Source organism: Diachasmimorpha longicaudata, chromosome 7 (assembly GCF_034640455.1).
Source record: "Diachasmimorpha longicaudata isolate KC_UGA_2023 chromosome 7, iyDiaLong2, whole genome shotgun sequence".
In the NCBI taxonomy this organism is placed as follows: domain Eukaryota; kingdom Metazoa; phylum Arthropoda; class Insecta; order Hymenoptera; family Braconidae; genus Diachasmimorpha; species Diachasmimorpha longicaudata.
Genome location: NC_087231.1, coordinates 266,278 through 290,036, shown reverse-complemented (window position 1 = coordinate 290,036; position 23,759 = coordinate 266,278). Strand labels below are relative to the sequence as shown.

Genomic DNA, 23,759 nt, shown 5'->3' with positions numbered 1-23,759 from the left:
CGACGACATACTATAACAAATGGGGACACTGTCCTCAGAATAATTTTCGAAAATGCGTACACTTTGAGGACATTATTCTTCGTTCACATTTTATTCGAGAACTTCATTTTAAAAACCTTGGCTGCAGCCAAGTGCAACATTATCATTGCCATAATCCTCTAGTACATATAACAACTACCATCAAGTTCCTTTTTACTCTTCATTTATCCCCCAAAATCCCAATCCAACGATATTTCCGGGAATTTTAATTCGAGGTATTTCCGGGAATCCCCATCCAACGGCAAAAAACATAACCTCGCAATTGCAGACAGCAACTCGTCCATATCCACTGAATTTCAGGCAATTCAAAAGTGAATTAATGAGATTACAATGTCGGGATTAGTGCTATTTACGGATAATATATTTTACATTACCAAAATTAACGATATCTCCTTGAAGGGGAAGACATGTTCGGTGAAATATCGAGATAAAAAAAAGTACGCGGCTCGTGTGCTAGCAATTTCCAGTAAGTACTTTTGAAACATTTTGAATTTGATTTCATAGCTCCTTCAATTTATCTAAAATTTCGCAAATCTGATGATGTATTACAGATGATGACACAGTTTTGGAGAACCTTAAATTGAATTTCGAGGGAAAAATTCAGAAAGTGAAGGAAATCTGGAAGTGCGTAAATCTAATGGAAAACACATACGTGAAAGCTTGTAAAGAAATCACGAACACTAAAGGTACGTTCCAATTTCAGAAAATTTCAGAGAAAGTCAAGCCCTGTAATGATGGCAGAAATTGTAAACAATTTTCGATCGAAGGAGAGCCAGCCGATAACTTATTGAGAATGAAATATCCCATCTAGCCTGTAATGTATTATTGAAGAGCGATTCCATGTTTCCAAGCAATTTTCTCGTTTTTCTCAGAGTTCTGCATTACAACTACCTGTAATGACCCGAAAAAAGTAATCATTCATGCGAATTATCATAATTCAATGAGCTACAATTTCATCACTATTCAATCAATCTCATGCGCTATTAAGAATGTTTTCGAGAATCATACTCGTATATATATATTGATGGAAAGCATCGTTTGAGGACAATTCTGATAAAATAATGTATTATTTGGGGACATGGGGCTGTTTTAGGGACAGGGATTTTTTCATAATTCGATGACTTACAAAGTTGCATTACCATTCAATCATTCTTTTCCGTTATTGATAATGTTTTCGAAAATCCAAAAACTGTATTCAGAATGCAAGGATACTCGTTAGGTAATAATGACATCGAGTCGGTTCTCGGTAATTATCTCAATCATTTGTCAAAAATATATACATATAAAGTAGCGTTTGAGGACAATTCAGATGAAATAATGTATAGTTCGGAGACATGTGGCTGTTTCAGGGAATGTCCTCAAAGTTTTTTATACAAATCGTAGGTTTCCGGGTCGGATCTCAAAATATATATAATTAGGTTAATGCGGATTATGACGACTTGGACTAATCCCGGACACTGACCCCGAACTAATTTTCAATTAATTCGATGAATTACACAATTTCATACTTATTTAATCATTGTTTTGCATTATCAATAACGTTTTCAAAAATCGATAGTTTATCAAAAATGTGAATTGAACGTGAAAACTGCCTACAAGTCTGTGCTACATTCTTACGCGGTAAATCGCTCGGTTCTCCCTCTTTCAAAAGTGATAAATTACTGCTCAATCTACCGTGGATTTTATAATGAGTCTGAAATTCAACTTGTTATCTAATTTGACTTGTCTGATTAACGAGATTCTAATCATCCCATCCCTTTGAGCAGTAGATAATTTGATCTTTGATAATTTTTTCATGCACACCACCTCGATCATCATTAGATGTTTCTTATTTTCAGATGACACTGTCTTATTTGTGGATAAAACGATTTTGTCTGAAAACTACGAGAGTGTATGCACTCAAGCATTTCTCTCGAGTGTTTTTGAAGGAGTAGATGATTTTTTCGCTAAATCATCACATTTTCTGAAACTGACAAAGATTCGATCGAACAACGAGCAGAATGATAATGCATCGAAGCCGAAGAGTCAAAAAAGAAAAAATTCACCAACAAGTAGAGAACTCAAGATGAACACCAAGCGTCTCAAAGACGATCATCGATCCAGTATTGTGACTTCCGAAGAAGGAGTCCCACACAACCTGATGGATTGGAGTAACAAGTCAAAGCCGAAGATCGCCCGAAAAAGAAAAAAATCACCAAAAAGTGGAGAATTCGATATGAACGCTAAACGTACCAAAGATGATCAGGGATTTAATTCTGTACATCACAAAGAAGAAGCCCCATACAACTTGATGGGTTGTAGTGTAAAATTGAATTCACGAGTGTCACAGTCTCAATGCAGTATTGAGGAAATACCACCACGGCTGGAAGACGAAATATTGGATAATACATGCGCAGTGGATTTGTGTTCAGAAATCAAACAATTGAATTCCAAGAACTGTAGGAGACGTTTAAATTTTTCTGGACCAGCATTTGATCCATCAAACCAGGAGACGAGGAATGAAGAGAAATTGACAATGTCACAAGCAGGCTCTTCACATCCTGAGCAAACATCTCCTATTGCAGTTCCACTCAAAATTTTCTGTGGAGACCAGACTGAAAACTTGGAGCAAAAAAAGCAAATTTCAGGCATTCAAGAAACACTTTCTACTGCTGTCTTATCCGAAAGTCATTCTGTTGGCTTTAACAATCATTCCAAGCCAGTACAACAGTCGTCAGGTACTAGCACAATGCCATTTATGACGAACGAGAATCAGAAAAGCTGCAGAAAACGATTGGATTTTAATGGACAGTATTGTGGTGCATCAACTGTCATTCAATTACCTCTTGATGTAACTGCTGAGGGTAGTGAATTAGGAAGATCAGAGTGTGATGAAAAACTTCAAATTACTAAAGTACAAGTTTCAGCCTCAGATAACGTATCTCCTGTCACAATTCTACCCAACAGTTCCTCTAAAAATCCGATTGATGACACTGCTCTGGAAGAGCGAACTTCACCTGTTGAGAAAGAAACTTCTGCGGATGTTGTACTTCAGGATTCTTCCTATGGACGCTGCACTGATTTGGAGCTGGCGGAGTCAGTAGACAAAAGTCAGCATATCCTCAGCGAGACATTCACTGTTGAATTGAATGATGCGGCTCGCTCTGATGCAGTGGAATTGAACCCCGATAATTTTCAAGCTGGCGCAGGTCTTCCAGAAATTATTTCTAATCACAGTACTAGCCATGAGCCCAATAGCACTCTCGAGTCAGATGTAAGTGTAGAGAAAAATGTAAGTAGCATCTGTCACTCATTGTCAGAACTTTTTAAACAGAATTTTGAAAATGACTGGTTTTTCTATTTCCCAGGTAAAAATTAATTCTAAGATAAAATTGGAAGCGACTACAGAGCATTCCGTCGATGATACGAACGATCGCACCAGTCAACCAGTTAGAATGAGTCTGAGTGATTTTTCATATCAAGTGGGGAATCATGATGATAAATTAATCGAGAAGAATGAAGAGACGACAATCGTTGCAGAATTGGACCTAGATGAAAACAAGACGAAATTACTGGAAAATTTACGAGATCCATCCAGAGTAGGAAATATACCGGGAAAGGAAAAAGAAGATGTCTGTAAGCCAGTTGATGCGAACGATTGTACCAGTTTGCGAGGGGGAACCAGTCCAACTGATTTTCCGTCTCAAGTGGGAAACCACGATGAAAAATTCATTGAAGAGAATGAAGATACGACGATCATTCCAGACTCAGACTGCGATGAAAACGATACTGAGTTGCTGAAAAATCTGCGAGTCCCATTCATAGCAGAAAATCTATCGGTAAAGAAGGAAAAAGATGTTTATGAGCCACTTGACCATAATTTCAACGAAAAAACCTCGACAATACCTGCAAGAAACAGCACTTTTGATGAGCTACTCAGTAAGAAATTTGTGGCACAGAATGTAACTGTCACGGAATCGTTTCTTGAAGATTTACTCCATGATTATGGGCCTCAGTCAGCTCCTAGTGAAGTGGAAGATTGTGGAGGAGTAGTAACTGAACAATCAAGGAACAACGTCGAAGTTGACAGTATGAGGGTCGATGGAAATATTCCGAAATATCACAACAGTAATAAAACACCTTGCGGTTCGCTGAAAAAATCAGTGAAAACAAAAGGTGTGCCAAAGCTCACCCAGATTGAGGTTGTTGAGCGTCCGTATTACATATTCAGAAAAACAGAGCAATGTGTACAGGGTAATCGTCGCGAAGAATGTTCCAGGGCTCATCATCGTGAAATACCTGATGAAAGTGTTAATAATGGTCAAAATGACGACAATCCTGGAGTGTTTGGTAGGCCCCGATTCCATTCCACCATGTGCGATTCAAGAGATGAAGCCACTGAAACAATACATTCTCGAGATGAAGAAATTACCGAAGATGGCGATGAAGAAATTTCTGAAGATGGCGATAGTTCCGATAATTACAATCCAGAAGAAGACAACAATCAAGAACCAGATTCAGATGAATACACGACAGAGGAAGAACTAGAAAAAGAATCCCACCCTCCTGAGCCACTCAATATAACACATCAAGGGAATCCACCTATCTCTGCTCCAGATGATAGAGACTTGCACGTAGATGTGTCATCGTCTGGGACAAAAAAACATTTTTGTCTCTACTGCCCTAAATTTCAAACGAAATTGGCAAGACACTTGACTTTGGTTCATGCAGATCAGGAGGATGTGAAAAAATTTATGGTCTTACCACCAGGAACACGAGAACGACAGGAAATTATCTCTGTTATCAGAAAAAATGGTGATTTCGTATTTAATTCTGACAGACGCTTCAACGATGGCTCCTTGATCGTTTGTAGACGACCAACCCCAAAGATGAGAAAGACGGCAGAAGATTTCACCGTTTGTGCTAACTGCAAGGGTCAGTACTCAAAATCTGTTGTACGACATCATTTTCGTGAGTGTGCTAAACATGATGGGAAGAATCAGCGGATTGTATTGGTAAAGGGAAAGAAAATTGCTGCTCGAGTGCACTCCCGAGCGAGCGTCGATGTTCGAAACAAAATTTTTCCATATTTGAGAGAAGATGAGGTCGTTAAGAGTATACGATACGATGAACTGGTTACCTTGTATGCGAATAAAATGTGCGAGAAGCATGGAACTCATCAGCATCTTTTCCAGATGATTCGAGCTAAATTGCGTCTTTTGGGTCGATTTCTCATTGCAATACGAAAGATTGAGAACCGTATTGAAAATTTCAGTGACGTTTATCAACCAAGATTTTATGATGCAGCTGTGGACGCTGTTCGAGTGGTAGCAAAATTTGACCCTGAGAAGAAAATCTTCGACGCTCCAGCAGTTGCTGCAGGATATGGCACACTTTTAAAGAAGGTCGGTGAGATTCTACGCTCTGAATGTATAAAAAAAGAGCGGGTGGACGAGCAAAAACGACTTGAAGATTTTTTGAAATTGCTTGAGGAGGATTACGGTACGAGCATTAACCGTGCAGTAACCGAAACACAAACGCAAAACAATCGCAGAAAAGAAGTGATACTCCCGACTACGGATGATATCAAGAAGCTGTTTGCTTATGTAACAACAGAGCGCAAAGCGCATTTCGAGCAACTTTCGAAGAAATTTTCGTACACTAGCTGGGAAGACCTTTCGAAAATGACGCTGCTGTCGCTCCAAATTTTCAATCGTCGTCGATCGGGAGAAGTCGAGCGATTGTATCTTGAGGACTTCAAAAGTTATCGTGGTCTCGATTATGCTAAAGACAGAGGAACATACAATGGTCTAAGTGAGGAAGGGAAAAAGTTGGCCAGGAAGTACGTGAGGTTTGAGATCCGGGGTAAACTCAATCGAGGCGTTCCGGTGTTACTTGATTCTGATATGTTGGACTGCTTGAACCTCTTGATTGCCCACAGAAAGGATGCAAGAGTTCCAGAGAGCAATTCATATTTATTTGGATTGCCTTCGACCGATAAAGATCGCCATCGTCATCTTCAGGCATGTGATTTAATGCGTGAGTATTCTGTGAAATGTGGAGCCCAAATGCCCGAGACACTGCGTGGAACGACATTGAGGAAACATATCGCAACAAGATGCATTAACTTGAACTTGACAGACGGTCAGGTGGCAGATTTGGCAAATTTCATGGGCCATGCTGAAAAGATCCATAAGGATATTTATAGGCAACCTGTTCTAGAAACCGACATCGTCAAAATCTCGAAAATATTGAATGCAGCACAAGGTCTAGATATCTCGGATAATGAGTCAGATGACGAAGTTGAAAATGAGCACAGTATCCCACGTAGAACATATAATCGAAGGAGTGATCACACAGAAGGGGATTACGCCGATGAATCGAATTCTTTCGGGGGCAGAACAGATGGGAATTCATATGAGGTGAACACACGTACTTCGAGAGCAAAACATCAATGGTCTAGTGAGGAAAAGAACACTGTTTTGTCAGCCTTCGCAAACCAATTAGAAGCTGGAAAAGTTCCATCCGGGAAAGATATGCAGCAGTTTATTGATTCGAATATTTGTATGAGAGGACGAACCGTCCCACAACTCAGGACATGGCTGCATACCCAAAAGAAGAAAATCTCTAAGACTTAAGTATGTTCAGTAGTAATTTTTCCTTTTTGAAAATAGTTCTCGATCTTATTGCTCATTTTTTGACAAGATATCTTGTTTTATTCTATATTCCTATGCGTACAAAAATTTATTCTGACTCCCATAACAAAAAATGAAGAAAATTTCCAGGTAAACTATTTTCTTCATTTTATATCATCCATGGTTGACTCGAAATGGTACCGAGCCCAGGGTCATGAAAGTGATTGCAAAAACTAGAAGATATCAGCGAGAAAAATACGGAAATCATAACTACTCATTAGCGAAAAGCTTCAATCTCATTCTTTAAAGAATGTCCTCAAAACAAACATATAACCAGTATCCCCATATCCTCCAGACCATGGATCGTCGAGTCCCCGAACCCACCAGAATACATTAATTTTCCTCATAGTACCCTTTAAACTATTTCAGTCAGGTATGCAGCTATATACAACTCAGAAGTATATAATAGTCTAGTTATTCTCATATGATCTCACCTCAATGTGATAATTGGCTTCGTGATAACCACTGATTATAATTCGTATATGGTGAGCCCGAGGACAACTTTTATGCTTTTAGTTTTCATTTTTTACTACGCTTAATATATGTTTATGTTGACATTCGTTCATTAAGTAAGAAAATACTCCTTCATTTCATATTTGTACGAAAATTATGTTCGTATTCACCAGATAAAATAAATAGAAATTTCACGCAAATCACAGTATTTTTCATTTTATATCTTGTTTGATCGATACGCAATATGTAACACCCGAAGGCCATGGTCATGAAATTAATTGCAAAAATTCAAGTAATGCATGTTAAAATGATAATCAAATTATGAAATAAATTTTTTTCAAGTTTCCAATTTTACTCTATAAAAATCATAATTATAGAATAATTAAATGATATCGAAAAACTTTCAAAAGTTTGTAATCTGTCCTCATAATAGACATAAAGAAGGCGTCCTCATACTAATCATTGCATGTATTTCCTGGTCCTCAAAGCCACCGTAACATGCTCAATATCTTCATAGTAACTACTAGATCATGATTAGCAGAAGGAGGGGAATATACTACGTTAGTATCGCTGTTGAAGATCATTTCGAAAATGAGAATGGCATAGATGCATTTGCATTGGATTCTTTTGATGATGCATTAAATATCTGCATTTGACGATTGTGATTTTGTGCTCAACGATAGTCTAAAAAAGGACCTGCAGGAGATGACCTTTGACAACTAGAAAACGCTCTATGGTCGCCTAAAATATAATGATTTTGCATCATATTTTTTAATTCACCAATTCAGCATTCATCCGAGCAGTACCTGTGCCAAATTAAATATATTGAATCGTACGCACTCCGTGTGAAAGTGGTATGGTCCCGTAGTTAAATATACCATGAGAAAATCGATAATAATAACTCTCTTATCAAAAAGTTAACGACTATGATTCCCTGATAACAAAAAAAGTGATGTATGCACATTCAAATTTCTCGTATTACCTCTCATCGTTATTCATATATGTCTGTCGTACCTTTAGTGCGATGTAATACTTTATCGCAGAGAATGTTTTTAACTGTCTTCGAATCAGTCAATCGATACAAATTGGAAGTCTCCATACTCATAATTAAATAGATGTCCTCATAGTACTCGAATCGTGATTTATACGTCCCCATAGTACCCGTCCAACTGTTTCGCTCTGGTGTCCTCATAGTTGGCATTATTATTATTTGTCCCATGCTTTACATATAATGATTGTTCATAAATAAAGATCAAGGAAATCAATGAAAACTGCTGATTATTATCTATAAAAATCATAATTATAGAATAATTAAATGATATCGAAAAACTTTCAAAAGTTTGTAATCTGTCCTCATAATAGACAGAAAGAAGGCGTCCTCATACTAATCATTGCATGTATTTCCTGGTCCTCAAAGCCACCGTAACATGGTCAATATCTTCATAGTAACTACTAGATCATGATTAGCAGAAGGAGGGGAATATACTACGTTAGTATCGCTGTTGAAGATCATTTCCATAATGAGAATGGCATAGATGCATTTGACGATTGTGATTTTGTGCGCAACGATAGTCTAAAAAAGGACCTGCAGGAGATGACCTTTGACAACTAGAAAACGCTCTATGGTCGCCTGAAATTTAATGATTTTGCATCATATTTTTTAATTCACCAATTCAGCATTCATCCGAGCAGTACCTGTGCCAAATTAAATATATTGAATCGTACGCACTCCGTGTGAAAGTGGTATGGTCCCGTAGTTAAATATACCATGAGAAAATCGATAATAATAACTCTCTTATCAAAAAGTTAACGACCACGATTCCCTGATAACAAAAAAAGTGATGTATGCACATTCAAATTTCTCGTATTACCTCTCATCGTTATTCATATATGTCTGTCGTACCTTTAGTGCGATGTAATACTTTATCGCAGAGAATGTTTTTAACTGTCTTCGAATCAGTCAATCGATACAAATTGGAAGTCTCCATACTCATAATTAAATAGATGTCCTCATAGTACTCGAATCGTGATTTATACGTCCCCATAGTAGCCGTCCAACTGTTTCGCTCTGGTGTCCTCATAGTTGGCATTATTATTATTTGTCCCATACTTTACATATAATGATTTTTCATAAATAAAATTCAAGGAAATCAATGAAAACTGCTGATTATTAGTAAACATGGCATATAATGATTATTTGGCTCGATTTAGCGAACATATAAGGAGTGTCCTCAAAACCACCATTACACATATATATATATATATATATATACATATACCATTACACACCATTACACATATATATATATATACCATATATATACCATTACACACCATTACACATATATATATATATATGTGTAATGGTGTGTAATGGTATATGTATATATATATATATATATATATGTGTAATGGTGGTTTTGAGGACACTCCTTATATGTTCGCTAAATCGAGCCAAATAATCATTATATGCCATGTTTACTAATAATCAGCAGTTTTCATTGATTTCCTTGAATTTTATTTATGAAAAATCATTATATGTAAAGTATGGGACAAATAATAATAATGCCAACTATGAGGACACCAGAGCGAAACAGTTGGACGGCTACTATGGGGACGTATAAATCACGATTCGAGTACTATGAGGACATCTATTTAATTATGAGTATGGAGACTTCCAATTTGTATCGATTGACTGATTCGAAGACAGTTAAAAACATTCTCTGCGATAAAGTATTACATCGCACTAAAGGTACGACAGACATATATGAATAACGATGAGAGGTAATACGAGAAATTTGAATGTGCATACATCACTTTTTTTGTTATCAGGGAATCGTGGTCGTTAACTTTTTGATAAGAGAGTTATTATTATCGATTTTCTCATGGTATATTTAACTACGGGACCATACCACTTTCACACGGAGTGCGTACGATTCAATATATTTAATTTGGCACAGGTACTGCTCGGATGAATGCTGAATTGGTGAATTAAAAAATATGATGCAAAATCATTAAATTTCAGGCGACCATAGAGCGTTTTCTAGTTGTCAAAGGTCATCTCCTGCAGGTCCTTTTTTAGACTATCGTTGCGCACAAAATCACAATCGTCAAATGCATCTATGCCATTCTCATTATGGAAATGATCTTCAACAGCGATACTAACGTAGTATATTCCCCTCCTTCTGCTAATCATGATCTAGTAGTTACTATGAAGATATTGACCATGTTACGGTGGCTTTGAGGACCAGGAAATACATGCAATGATTAGTATGAGGACGCCTTCTTTCTGTCTATTATGAGGACAGATTACAAACTTTTGAAAGTTTTTCGATATCATTTAATTATTCTATAATTATGATTTTTATAGATAATAATCAGCAGTTTTCATTGATTTCCTTGATCTTTATTTATGAACAATCATTATATGTAAAGCATGGGACAAATAATAATAATGCCAACTATGAGGACACCAGAGCGAAACAGTTGGACGGGTACTATGGGGACGTATAAATCACGATTCGAGTACTATGAGGACATCTATTTAATTATGAGTATGGAGACTTCCAATTTGTATCGATTGACTGATTCGAAGACAGTTAAAAACATTCTCTGCGATAAAGTATTACATCGCACTAAAGGTACGACAGACATATATGAATAACGATGAGAGGTAATACGAGAAATTTGAATGTGCATACATCACTTTTTTTGTTATCAGGGAATCATAGTCGTTAACTTTTTGATAAGAGAGTTATTATTATCGATTTTCTCATGGTATATTTAACTACGGGACCATACCACTTTCACACGGAGTGCGTACGATTCAATATATTTAATTTGGCACAGGTACTGCTCGGATGAATGCTGAATTGGTGAATTAAAAAATATGATGCAAAATCATTATATTTTAGGCGACCATAGAGCGTTTTCTAGTTGTCAAAGGTCATCTCCTGCAGGTCCTTTTTTAGACTATCGTTGAGCACAAAATCACAATCGTCAAATGCAGATATTTAATGCATCATCAAAAGAATCCAATGCAAATGCATCTATGCCATTCTCATTTTCGAAATGATCTTCAACAGCGATACTAACGTAGTATATTCCCCTCCTTCTGCTAATCATGATCTAGTAGTTACTATGAAGATATTGAGCATGTTACGGTGGCTTTGAGGACCAGGAAATACATGCAATGATTAGTATGAGGACGCCTTCTTTATGTCTATTATGAGGACAGATTACAAACTTTTGAAAGTTTTTCGATATCATTTAATTATTCTATAATTATGATTTTTATAGAGTAAAATTGGAAACTTGAAAAAAATTTATTTCATAATTTGATTATCATTTTAACATGCATTACTTGAATTTTTGCAATTAATTTCATGACCATGGCCTTCGGGTGTTACATATTGCGTATCGATCAAACAAGATATAAAATGAAAAATACTGTGATTTGCGTGAAATTTCTATTTATTTTATCTGGTGAATACGAACATAATTTTCGTACAAATATGAAATGAAGGAGTATTTTCTTACTTAATGAACGAATGTCAACATAAACATATATTAAGCGTAGTAAAAAATGAAAACTAAAAGCATAAAAGTTGTCCTCGGGCTCACCATATACGAATTATAATCAGTGGTTATCACGAAGCCAATTATCACATTGAGGTGAGATCATATGAGAATAACTAGACTATTATATACTTCTGAGTTGTATATAGCTGCATACCTGACTGAAATAGTTTAAAGGGTACTATGAGGAAAATTAATGTATTCTGGTGGGTTCGGGGACTCGACGATCCATGGTCTGGAGGATATGGGGATACTGGTTATATGTTTGTTTTGAGGACATTCTTTAAAGAATGAGATTGAAGCTTTTCGCTAATGAGTAGTTATGATTTCCGTATTTTTCTCGCTGATATCTTCTAGTTTTTGCAATCACTTTCATGACCCTGGGCTCGGTACCATTTCGAGTCAACCATGGATGATATAAAATGAAGAAAATAGTTTACCTGGAAATTTTCTTCATTTTTTGTTATGGGAGTCAGAATAAATTTTTGTACGCATAGGAATATAGAATAAAACAAGATATCTTGTCAAAAAATGAGCAATAAGATCGAGAACTATTTTCAAAAAGGAAAAATTACTACTGAACATACTTAAGTCTTAGAGATTTTCTTCTTTTGGGTATGCAGCCATGTCCTGAGTTGTGGGACGGTTCGTCCTCTCATACAAATATTCGAATCAATAAACTGCTGCATATCTTTCCCGGATGGAACTTTTCCAGCTTCTAATTGGTTTGCGAAGGCTGACAAAACAGTGTTCTTTTCCTCACTAGACCATTGATGTTTTGCTCTCGAAGTACGTGTGTTCACCTCATATGAATTCCCATCTGTTCTGCCCCCGAAAGAATTCGATTCATCGGCGTAATCCCCTTCTGTGTGATCACTCCTTCGATTATATGTTCTACGTGGGATACTGTGCTCATTTTCAACTTCGTCATCTGACTCATTATCCGAGATATCTAGACCTTGTGCTGCATTCAATATTTTCGAGATTTTGACGATGTCGGTTTCTAGAACAGGTTGCCTATAAATATCCTTATGGATCTTTTCAGCATGGCCCATGAAATTTGCCAAATCTGCCACCTGACCGTCTGTCAAGTTCAAGTTAATGCATCTTGTTGCGATATGTTTCCTCAATGTCGTTCCACGCAGTGTCTCGGGCATTTGGGCTCCACATTTCACAGAATACTCACGCATTAAATCACATGCCTGAAGATGACGATGGCGATCTTTATCGGTCGAAGGCAATCCAAATAAATATGAATTGCTCTCTGGAACTCTTGCATCCTTTCTGTGGGCAATCAAGAGGTTCAAGCAGTCCAACATATCAGAATCAAGTAACACCGGAACGCCTCGATTGAGTTTACCCCGGATCTCAAACCTCACGTACTTCCTGGCCAACTTTTTCCCTTCCTCACTTAGACCATTGTATGTTCCTCTGTCTTTAGCATAATCGAGACCACGATAACTTTTGAAGTCCTCAAGATACAATCGCTCGACTTCTCCCGATCGACGACGATTGAAAATTTGGAGCGACAGCAGCGTCATTTTCGAAAGGTCTTCCCAGCTAGTGTACGAAAATTTCTTCGAAAGTTGCTCGAAATGCGCTTTGCGCTCTGTTGTTACATAAGCAAACAGCTTCTTGATATCATCCGTAGTCGGGAGTATCACTTCTTTTCTGCGATTGTTTTGCGTTTGTGTTTCGGTTACTGCACGGTTAATGCTCGTACCGTAATCCTCCTCAAGCAATTTCAAAAAATCTTCAAGTCGTTTTTGCTCGTCCACCCGCTCTTTTTTTATACATTCAGAGCGTAGAATCTCACCGACCTTCTTTAAAAGTGTGCCATATCCTGCAGCAACTGCTGGAGCGTCGAAGATTTTCTTCTCAGGGTCAAATTTTGCTACCACTCGAACAGCGTCCACAGCTGCATCATAAAATCTTGGTTGATAAACGTCACTGAAATTTTCAATACGGTTCTCAATCTTTCGTATTGCAATGAGAAATCGACCCAAAAGACGCAATTTAGCTCGAATCATCTGGAAAAGATGCTGATGAGTTCCATGCTTCTCGCACATTTTATTCGCATACAAGGTAACCAGTTCATCGTATCGTATACTCTTAACGACCTCATCTTCTCTCAAATATGGAAAAATTTTGTTTCGAACATCGACGCTCGCTCGGGAGTGCACTCGAGCAGCAATTTTCTTTCCCTTTACCAATACAATCCGCTGATTCTTCCCATCATGTTTAGCACACTCACGAAAATGATGTCGTACAACAGATTTTGAGTACTGACCCTTGCAGTTAGCACAAACGGTGAAATCTTCTGCCGTCTTTCTCATCTTTGGGGTTGGTCGTCTACAAACGATCAAGGAGCCATCGTTGAAGCGTCTGTCAGAATTAAATACGAAATCACCATTTTTTCTGATAACAGAGATAATTTCCTGTCGTTCTCGTGTTCCTGGTGGTAAGACCATAAATTTTTTCACATCCTCCTGATCTGCATGAACCAAAGTCAAGTGTCTTGCCAATTTCGTTTGGAATTTATGGCAGTAGAGACAAAAATGTTTTTTTGTCCCAGACGATGACACATCTACGTGCAAGTCTCTATCATCTGGAGCAGAGATAGGTGGATTCCCTTGATGTGTTATATTGAGTGGCTCAGGAGGGTGGGATTCTTTTTCTAGTTCTTCCTCTGTCGTGTATTCATCTGAATCTGGTTCTTGATTGTTGTCTTCTTCTGGATTGTAATTATCGGAACTATCGCCATCTTCAGAAATTTCTTCATCGCCATCTTCGGTAATTTCTTCATCTCGAGAATGTATTGTTTCAGTGGCTTCATCTCTTGAATCGCACATGGTGGAATGGAATCGGGGCCTACCAAACACTCCAGGATTGTCGTCATTTTGACCATTATTAACACTTTCATCAGGTATTTCACGATGATGAGCCCTGGAACATTCTTCGCGACGATTACCCTGTACACATTGCTCTGTTTTTCTGAATATGTAATACGGACGCTCAACAACCTCAATCTGGGTGAGCTTTGGCACACCTTTTGTTTTCACTGATTTTTTCAGCGAACCGCAAGGTGTTTTATTACTGTTGTGATATTTCGGAATATTTCCATCGACCCTCATACTGTCAACTTCGACGTTGTTCCTTGATTGTTCAGTTACTACTCCTCCACAATCTTCCACTTCACTAGGAGCTGACTGAGGCCCATAATCATGGAGTAAATCTTCAAGAAACGATTCCGTGACAGTTACATTCTGTGCCACAAATTTCTTACTGAGTAGCTCATCAAAAGTGCTGTTTCTTGCAGGTATTGTCGAGGTTTTTTCGTTGAAATTATGGTCAAGTGGCTCATAAACATCTTTTTCCTTCTTTACCGATAGATTTTCTGCTATGAATGGGACTCGCAGATTTTTCAGCAACTCAGTATCGTTTTCATCGCAGTCTGAGTCTGGAATGATCGTCGTATCTTCATTCTCTTCAATGAATTTTTCATCGTGGTTTCCCACTTGAGACGGAAAATCAGTTGGACTGGTTCCCCCTCGCAAACTGGTACAATCGTTCGCATCAACTGGCTTACAGACATCTTCTTTTTCCTTTCCCGGTATATTTCCTACTCTGGATGGATCTCGTAAATTTTCCAGTAATTTCGTCTTGTTTTCATCTAGGTCCAATTCTGCAACGATTGTCGTCTCTTCATTCTTCTCGATTAATTTATCATCATGATTCTCCACTTGATATGAAAAATCACTCAGACTCATTCTAACTGGTTGACTGGTGCGATCGTTCGTATCATCGACGGAATGCTCTGTAGTCGCTTCCAATTTTATCTTAGAATTAATTTTTACCTGGGAAATAGAAAAACCAGTCATTTTCAAAATTCTGTTTAAAAAGTTCTGACAATGAGTGACAGATGCTACTTACATTTTTCTCTACACTTACATCTGACTCGAGAGTGCTATTGGGCTCATGGCTAGTACTGTGATTAGAAATAATTTCTGGAAGACCTGCGCCAGCTTGAAAATTATCGGGGTTCAATTCCACTGCATCAGAGCGAGCCGCATCATTCAATTCAACAGTGAATGTCTCGCTGAGGATATGCTGACTTTTGTCTACTGACTCCGCCAGCTCCAAATCAGTGCAGCGTCCATAGGAAGAATCCTGAAGTACAACATCCGCAGAAGTTTCTTTCTCAACAGGTGAAGTTCGCTCTTCCAGAGCAGTGTCATCAATCGGATTTTTAGAGGAACTGTTGGGTAGAATTGTGACAGGAGATACGTTATCTGAGGCTGAAACTTGTACTTTAGTAATTTGAAGTTTTTCATCACACTCTGATCTTCCTAATTCACTACCCTCAGCAGTTACATCAAGAGGTAATTGAATGACAGTTGATGCACCACAATACTGTCCATTAAAATCCAATCGTTTTCTGCAGCTTTTCTGATTCTCGTTCGTCATAAATGGCATTGTGCTAGTACCTGACGACTGTTGTACTGGCTTGGAATGATTGTTAAAGCCAACAGAATGACTTTCGGATAAGACAGCAGTAGAAAGTGTTTCTTGAATGCCTGAAATTTGCTTTTTTTGCTCCAAGTTTTCAGTCTGGTCTCCACAGAAAATTTTGAGTGGAACTGCAATAGGAGATGTTTGCTCAGGATGTGAAGAGCCTGCTTGTGACATTGTCAATTTCTCTTCATTCCTCGTCTCCTGGTTTGATGGATCAAATGCTGGTCCAGAAAAATTTAAACGTCTCCTACAGTTCTTGGAATTCAATTGTTTGATTTCTGAACACAAATCCACTGCGCATGTATTATCCAATATTTCGTCTTCCAGCCGTGGTGGTATTTCCTCAATACTGCATTGAGACTGTGACACTCGTGAATTCAATTTTACACTACAACCCATCAAGTTGTATGGGGCTTCTTCTTTGTGATGTACAGAATTAAATCCCTGATCATCTTTGGTACGTTTAGCGTTCATATCGAATTCTCCACTTTTTGGTGATTTTTTTCTTTTTCGGGCGATCTTCGGCTTTGACTTGTTACTCCAATCCATCAGGTTGTGTGGGACTCCTTCTTCGGAAGTCACAATACTGGATCGATGATCGTCTTTGAGACGCTTGGTGTTCATCTTGAGTTCTCTACTTGTTGGTGAATTTTTTCTTTTTTGACTCTTCGGCTTCGATGCATTATCATTCTGCTCGTTGTTCGATCGAATCTTTGTCAGTTTCAGAAAATGTGATGATTTAGCGAAAAAATCATCTACTCCTTCAAAAACACTCGAGAGAAATGCTTGAGTGCATACACTCTCGTAGTTTTCAGACAAAATCGTTTTATCCACAAATAAGACAGTGTCATCTGAAAATAAGAAACATCTAATGATGATCGAGGTGGTGTGCATGAAAAAATTATCAAAGATCAAATTATCTACTGCTCAAAGGGATGGGATGATTAGAATCTCGTTAATCAGACAAGTCAAATTAGATAACAAGTTGAATTTCAGACTCATTATAAAATCCACGGTAGATTGAGCAGTAATTTATCACTTTTGAAAGAGGGAGAACCGAGCGATTTACCGCGTAAGAATGTAGCACAGACTTGTAGGCAGTTTTCACGTTCAATTCACATTTTTGATAAACTATCGATTTTTGAAAACGTTATTGATAATGCAAAACAATGATTAAATAAGTATGAAATTGTGTAATTCATCGAATTAATTGAAAATTAGTTCGGGGTCAGTGTCCGGGATTAGTCCAAGTCGTCATAATCCGCATTAACCTAATTATATATATTTTGAGATCCGACCCGGAAACCTACGATTTGTATAAAAAACTTTGAGGACATTCCCTGAAACAGCCACATGTCTCCGAACTATACATTATTTCATCTGAATTGTCCTCAAACGCTACTTTATATGTATATATTTTTGACAAATGATTGAGATAATTACCGAGAACCGACTCGATGTCATTATTACCTAACGAGTATCCTTGCATTCTGAATACAGTTTTTGGATTTTCGAAAACATTATCAATAACGGAAAAGAATGATTGAATGGTAATGCAACTTTGTAAGTCATCGAATTATGAAAAAATCCCTGTCCCTAAAACAGCCCCATGTCCCCAAATAATACATTATTTTATCAGAATTGTCCTCAAACGATGCTTTCCATCAATATATATATACGAGTATGATTCTCGAAAACATTCTTAATAGCGCATGAGATTGATTGAATAGTGATGAAATTGTAGCTCATTGAATTATGATAATTCGCATGAATGATTACTTTTTTCGGGTCATTACAGGTAGTTGTAATGCAGAACTCTGAGAAAAACGAGAAAATTGCTTGGAAACATGGAATCGCTCTTCAATAATACATTACAGGCTAGATGGGATATTTCATTCTCAATAAGTTATCGGCTGGCTCTCCTTCGATCGAAAATTGTTTACAATTTCTGCCATCATTACAGGGCTTGACTTTCTCTGAAATTTTCTGAAATTGGAACGTACCTTTAGTGTTCGTGATTTCTTTACAAGCTTTCACGTATGTGTTTTCCATTAGATTTACGCACTTCCAGATTTCCTTCACTTTCTGAATTTTTCCCTCGAAATTCAATTTAAGGTTCTCCAAAACTGTGTCATCATCTGTAATACATCATCAGATTTGCGAAATTTTAGATAAATTGAAGGAGCTATGAAATCAAATTCAAAATGTTTCAAAAGTACTTACTGGAAATTGCTAGCACACGAGCCGCGTACTTTTTTTTATCTCGATATTTCACCGAACATGTCTTCCCCTTCAAGGAGATATCGTTAATTTTGGTAATGTAAAATATATTATCCGTAAATAGCACTAATCCCGACATTGTAATCTCATTAATTCACTTTTGAATTGCCTGAAATTCAGTGGATATGGACGAGTTGCTGTCTGCAATTGCGAGGTTATGTTTTTTGCCGTTGGATGGGGATTCCCGGAAATACCTCGAATTAAAATTCCCGGAAATATCGTTGGATTGGGATTTTGGGGGATAAATGAAGAGTAAAAAGGAACTTGATGGTAGTTGTTATATGTACTAGAGGATTATGGCAATGATAATGTTGCACTTGGCTGCAGCCAAGGTTTTTAAAATGAAGTTCTCGAATAAAATGTGAACGAAGAATAATGTCCTCAAAGTGTACGCATTTTCGAAAATTATTCTGAGGACAGTGTCCCCATTTGTTATAGTATGTCGTCGAAGTCCTCAAAATCCACATTCATTTGATTATGTCTATTTTGAGGTCAGTCCCTGAAATCTACGATTCATGTAAAAAATTCTCAGGACTGTCCCTAAAACAGCCACATGTCCTCAAACAATACCTTATTCGATCAGAATTGTCCTCAAAAAATACTTTGCATGTATATATATATATATATATATATATGGATGCTACTAGCGGTTGCTAGTAGCTGGTGTATATATATATCCCCTCTTGGGACTGATGGTGATGGGACACTCCTGTGTCTTGTCCCCTTCTGCTGGGCCGTCCTGCCCCGTCCGGCTAGATCTCGGTGAGCCCTTCGGGTTCACTCTTCTAGGAGGGGTGTCTTGGTGACGGATTGGGAAAAACACAAAATAATCTCACTCGCGGAATGTATTAAATGCATATATATATATTTGCTCTTAATGGTATACACTCCGTGCGCGAGTGGGTCGGTATCGCGTTATTAGGTGTTTTATGAGTTGGACTTGGAGCGCGGTTACGAGCAGTGGAAGACCCTATCTGGTCTGCTGCTGGAAGGTATCTGTACTCTCTGCGAGTCTCTAAATCTCCTCCAAGTCCAAATCGCTGATCTAAGCAGTTCCACGGCTTTTTTTTTTTTTTTTTGCACCAATATTGTCTTGTGTCATCTTTGACGCAAGACTCATACAGTCACACAGTATACTGGACGTGCCAAAAGCCCTGAAACCGCTTCTTTCGACCCCTGCTGTGACGTCACTTTGGTGCTGACAATGGTCTAAACATCCGTTGGATTGTTCAGTCCTTTGTCCAAATGGCGTTGCAGGGAGTAAACCGATCCTCCAAACACTGGGGCAGCTGACCACAGCGTCTCCAAGACACCGTGGGACTGCTGACCAATGCTTGGGGATCAATTTTCAAAAACGACGCATTGGCGGAGGCCAATACGTCACACGGCAATGAAACAAGTTAGAATCGAACTAAACTAAACTTAACTAATTTTCCAAGGTTTGCGTCCTACAACCCCCACTAGTCTATATGTTGCGCACGCAACTTGGTCGAGAAAAAGGGAAGAGGGGTGGAATAAGGAAAGCGGGGAAAAGGAAACCGCGTGACATCGCGTTTTCTCTGTCAAGGGACTCAGGCCCTCAGCTTTCGATACAATGGACAAAGACCTCACACGTGTTGGATCAAAACATGAGCAAAAACAGAACTGGTACTTTACGACCTAGACTGTATGGATTCGAAGATTTATGATTTCCTTCTCAAGTTTCAGGTTTGGAGAAAATGTTTATCCAACGAATTTTACGGGTAAATAAATGGGAAAGCTAAACTCAAGATGTTTAAGAATTATGTGTAACGGTTGTTCCCACACTGAGGGTGTTGTTTTCATTGTTCATTGTCCATTGTATCTACTTATTTTGTGCGTATTTTTGACACTGATCAAAAATATAAAAATTCAGATTAATTTAAATTTCGCGGACTAAGATTAATGATGTTTAGTGACATCTACTGGCTATCAAGCTCAGGACATCACAACGATGTTATGTCCTCCCTAGGTAACTAGGTGAATGGTGGCGCCAGGTGAGTAGTATTTAGCGCCAATCTTCGAATGTGGGTTCGTTACCCGCTAAACCTCTAATGAGGACTCCATCGAAGTCTGTTTCTCCAGGTTGAGGGTAATTGAATTGTTGGGTAATTCAATAATAAAACAATAACACAACTGCTTAGAAGAGCACACTCACACTTTATTTGGTAAAAACTAACCGTAAATTGGATCCTCATACAAAAGTTATTCTAATAACTGATCCTAATTTAGCTCTTGAAAACTAATTGAACAGGCTAACGGAGAGAAGCTGCTAGCAGGAAAATTGTATTAATACTAACTTATCTCAACTTAAACTTCTAAGGGTTGGGTCCAGTAACCCCCACCAGTCCCCAAAAGTGGCGCACGCAAGTCCTCCTCTTGGAAGGTTTTAGATTTCTCCTTCTACAACAAACAATGAACAATGGATCCCACATGTGTCGAAGATGTAACCCAGAAAACCTTTAAAATAAGCAGTGCTCAAATTTCATGACTTGGGACCGTGACCGTTGACTTGACTTTTTGTCTTCAAGTTTCAGTTTTACAAAGAACGCCCTTTATCCAGAGTTTTGAGGGTAATAAATTAGATTAAAACTCAACAACTTGAGATTTATGTTTTCGTCCAACGGTTTTTCTCACGACAGTCAATTTATTCATCCCCTGTTCATTGTTTGTCCTTATGGTTTTATTTTAAATGTTATTATAAAATTTTCCAACGGCATTAAAATTTCATCTTAAAACGATAACTCAAAAACTCGCGGATTAAAATGGCCGATCAATAGCGCCATCTATTTTATTTACCCCCAGGACATCACAACGACGACTGAGTTGTCGCGCACTGAAAACTAGTTATTATTCCCCAGAGAGTTAACACGCCACAGCTGCAGCCAAAGCATCTTTTGTATTTCTAAGTTTCCAAGTTTTTAATAAAGACTATTTGTGGTAAAATTATGATTATTTGTGAAGTGCAATCCCGATTCAATTTCCCGCATTAATCAACATCATTAACCCACAGCCCTGGTGATACTAACGCCACCTCGCGAGTTGAGACACATTCGGGGTCACGTATTTGCTCAAGTTGCAGGGGGCTGATCCCTATACATCAACCGTCGACCTACGATAGTTCGTGTCTCGAACATAGTTGAATTGTAGAAAATTCCCTAGACCGATGGTCTGCTCGTCACGGTTATCAAACTCATATACCTTTTCACGATAACCAGATGGAACTTTCGGTTCAATTTTTCGCTTTGTTGATTCCCCTAGAATTCCCAGTGTGATATCCTGCGGCCAAAATTACATAGATGGCACTATTAATTCACCATTTTATCCGCGAAATTTGAAAATGTATTCTGATAAATTAGAAAGTTAGGAGAAGGTCGAGCTATGGAAGAATAAACAAGGGATGGAAAATAATTCTGTTGAAAGTGGAAAACCACCGGAAGTCATAAATCTCAGGCGTGGAGTCTGCCTGTTGGATTTATGATTCTCCAAAATTTATCATAAAAACACTTTCCACGAAAATGTCAAAATAATAGATGAAAATCCATTTGACGGTCACGGTCGGGAAATTGGAAACTCCCTCTGTTATAAAATATTTAGAAAGGCTTCGCGCTACATGTGCCCCACACATGTTGTTTCCCTTGTTCATTGTTTTGCTGGCTCAAAGGGGCCTGAGTTTCTCGCAACGTAAACATGACGTGGCATGGTCCCCTTGTTCAAGATCCATCCCTCTTTTCTCCGCCCCCCTCCCATTTTCTTCAAGGAGCTATCTTCCTATGTTTTACGCACAAAGATTGCGCGCGCAACTAATAAACGGGTGGGGGTGTAGGACCCAGACCTTAGATTTAATTATTATTTTTAAGTTAGTCCTAGTGTGGTCGTCTTACCCACAACTTTGAGCTTCTCTCTCCGCCTTATTTAGTTTTACGGATTATTTTGTGTTTAAAGTCTTCTTGAAGTTTCAACAGAAGTCTAAATAAAATAAAGTGTGCTCTCCTAAGAGCTTGTTTTACCAATTTATTTATAATTAAAACCTAAACCCTGGCCTCCGGAGAGTGAACGAGTCAACTTCGATGGAGTCCTCTTTAGAGGTTTAGCGGCTGATGAATCTACGGTTTTCAAAACTTTGGCGCTCAACCTGGTGAGAGGAGCCACTATCCTCCTGGTAACTCAGGTACATAACACCAGACATAACACCAGACTAAACGACAGTTCGTGTAATAGAGGAAAGTACTCTGTTGTAGCTAGTTCTAAAGAGAAAGTGGTGAGTTTCTAAAAAACCACGCCAAGTACGTTGATCCTGACCATATGGCTGAATAATTTTTTGATTAACAAAGGACTTTTTACCCCTTTCGATTTGAGTCGAGTATTTGATTTGACTGCGATATCCTTTGTAGGATATTATGGGACTCGTCTTAGTCAAAATATTCATAGAGAACTCAAAACGGTTTATGGACTCCAATTATCAGCAGCTGTCTCCACTGGTGAATTCAATCAATGAGCTTGGCGTCTTTTGCTATTTCTGTAGTTTTTTCAAATTTCCATAATTGTGGCTTCACTTTTTAAGTAATTGTTTTTTTAAGTTTTTTTCAATTTTGTTTTTCAAATGAACAACATCGAAATATATGCTTGGCGCATTTTTTTACAAAAACATGTTTTGTTTTTGTTTTTTGCCGGATTTCAAGCAGTTTTTCAAAATGGGCAAGAGATTTTATACCTCCACTACCCAAGCTACTATCGAATGAGAGTCTTACTATTACTTAAATTTGCTCCGTTCTAAAAATAAACGATATACATCCTTGAAATTTCTCGGCCATCGCATTTTGCCAATGTTTGTATCGTCTGTTTTTATCCATTCGGTTTTCTTATCCCGAAGCAGACTAATATAGTGGTCATTTTTTCCGATTTTGCCATGTAACACGGCACTATTAACATCCTTTTTATTGAACGAAAGAATGTTCAATTTTACAATAAGTACCGCGCAGCTACTACTTAAGCATGTTTTTCCTGAAACATCAGTGACATGTCCACAATTATCACAATGTTGTGAAACGTCGTACCAACATGACAGTGATCTTTTGATCAAATCATCTAAGGACACTGGTTCTTTGATGTTATTAAATGATAAACTCAAAACAATATTATTCTCTTTTGAAGTTTTCATATAATTACATACTTTACATCGATCAAGATGAGTAAATTCAT

At 37.9% G+C, this 23,759-nt stretch overlaps 3 protein-coding genes across 7 annotated transcripts in view; 1 reads left to right on the top strand and 2 right to left on the bottom strand.

Moving 5' to 3' along the window:
- The window catches only part of LOC135164605 (uncharacterized), a 237,114-nt gene that overhangs the window by 172,169 nt on the left and 41,186 nt on the right, over positions 1-23,759 (bottom strand). The window lies entirely within an intron of this gene.
- Positions 328-8,223, top strand: LOC135164600 (uncharacterized). Of its 3 annotated transcripts, XM_064125092.1 has the most exons (5): positions 328-505; positions 591-725; positions 1,878-3,310; positions 3,387-6,656; positions 6,804-8,223. In XM_064125092.1, exons 1-4 carry the CDS (start codon positions 370-372, stop codon positions 6,654-6,656), a joined length of 4,974 nt encoding a protein of 1,657 aa, XP_063981162.1. In that variant the 5' UTR covers positions 328-369; the 3' UTR covers positions 6,804-8,223. The 3 variants fall into 3 exon arrangements, with proteins under 3 accessions (XP_063981162.1, XP_063981163.1, XP_063981161.1); XM_064125093.1 differs by having other exon boundaries at positions 1,878-3,292; positions 3,387-8,223; XM_064125091.1 differs by having other exon boundaries at positions 3,387-8,223.
- LOC135164601 (uncharacterized) lies at positions 10,706-18,682 on the bottom strand. Of its 3 annotated transcripts, XM_064125096.1 has the most exons (5): positions 18,483-18,682; positions 18,263-18,397; positions 15,678-17,110; positions 12,332-15,601; positions 10,706-12,184 (listed from the first exon to the last, which is right to left on the bottom strand). In XM_064125096.1, exons 1-4 carry the CDS (start codon positions 18,616-18,618, stop codon positions 12,332-12,334), a joined length of 4,974 nt encoding a protein of 1,657 aa, XP_063981166.1. In that variant the 5' UTR covers positions 18,619-18,682; the 3' UTR covers positions 10,706-12,184. The 3 variants fall into 3 exon arrangements, with proteins under 3 accessions (XP_063981166.1, XP_063981164.1, XP_063981167.1); XM_064125094.1 differs by having other exon boundaries at positions 10,706-15,601; XM_064125097.1 differs by having other exon boundaries at positions 10,706-15,601; positions 15,696-17,110.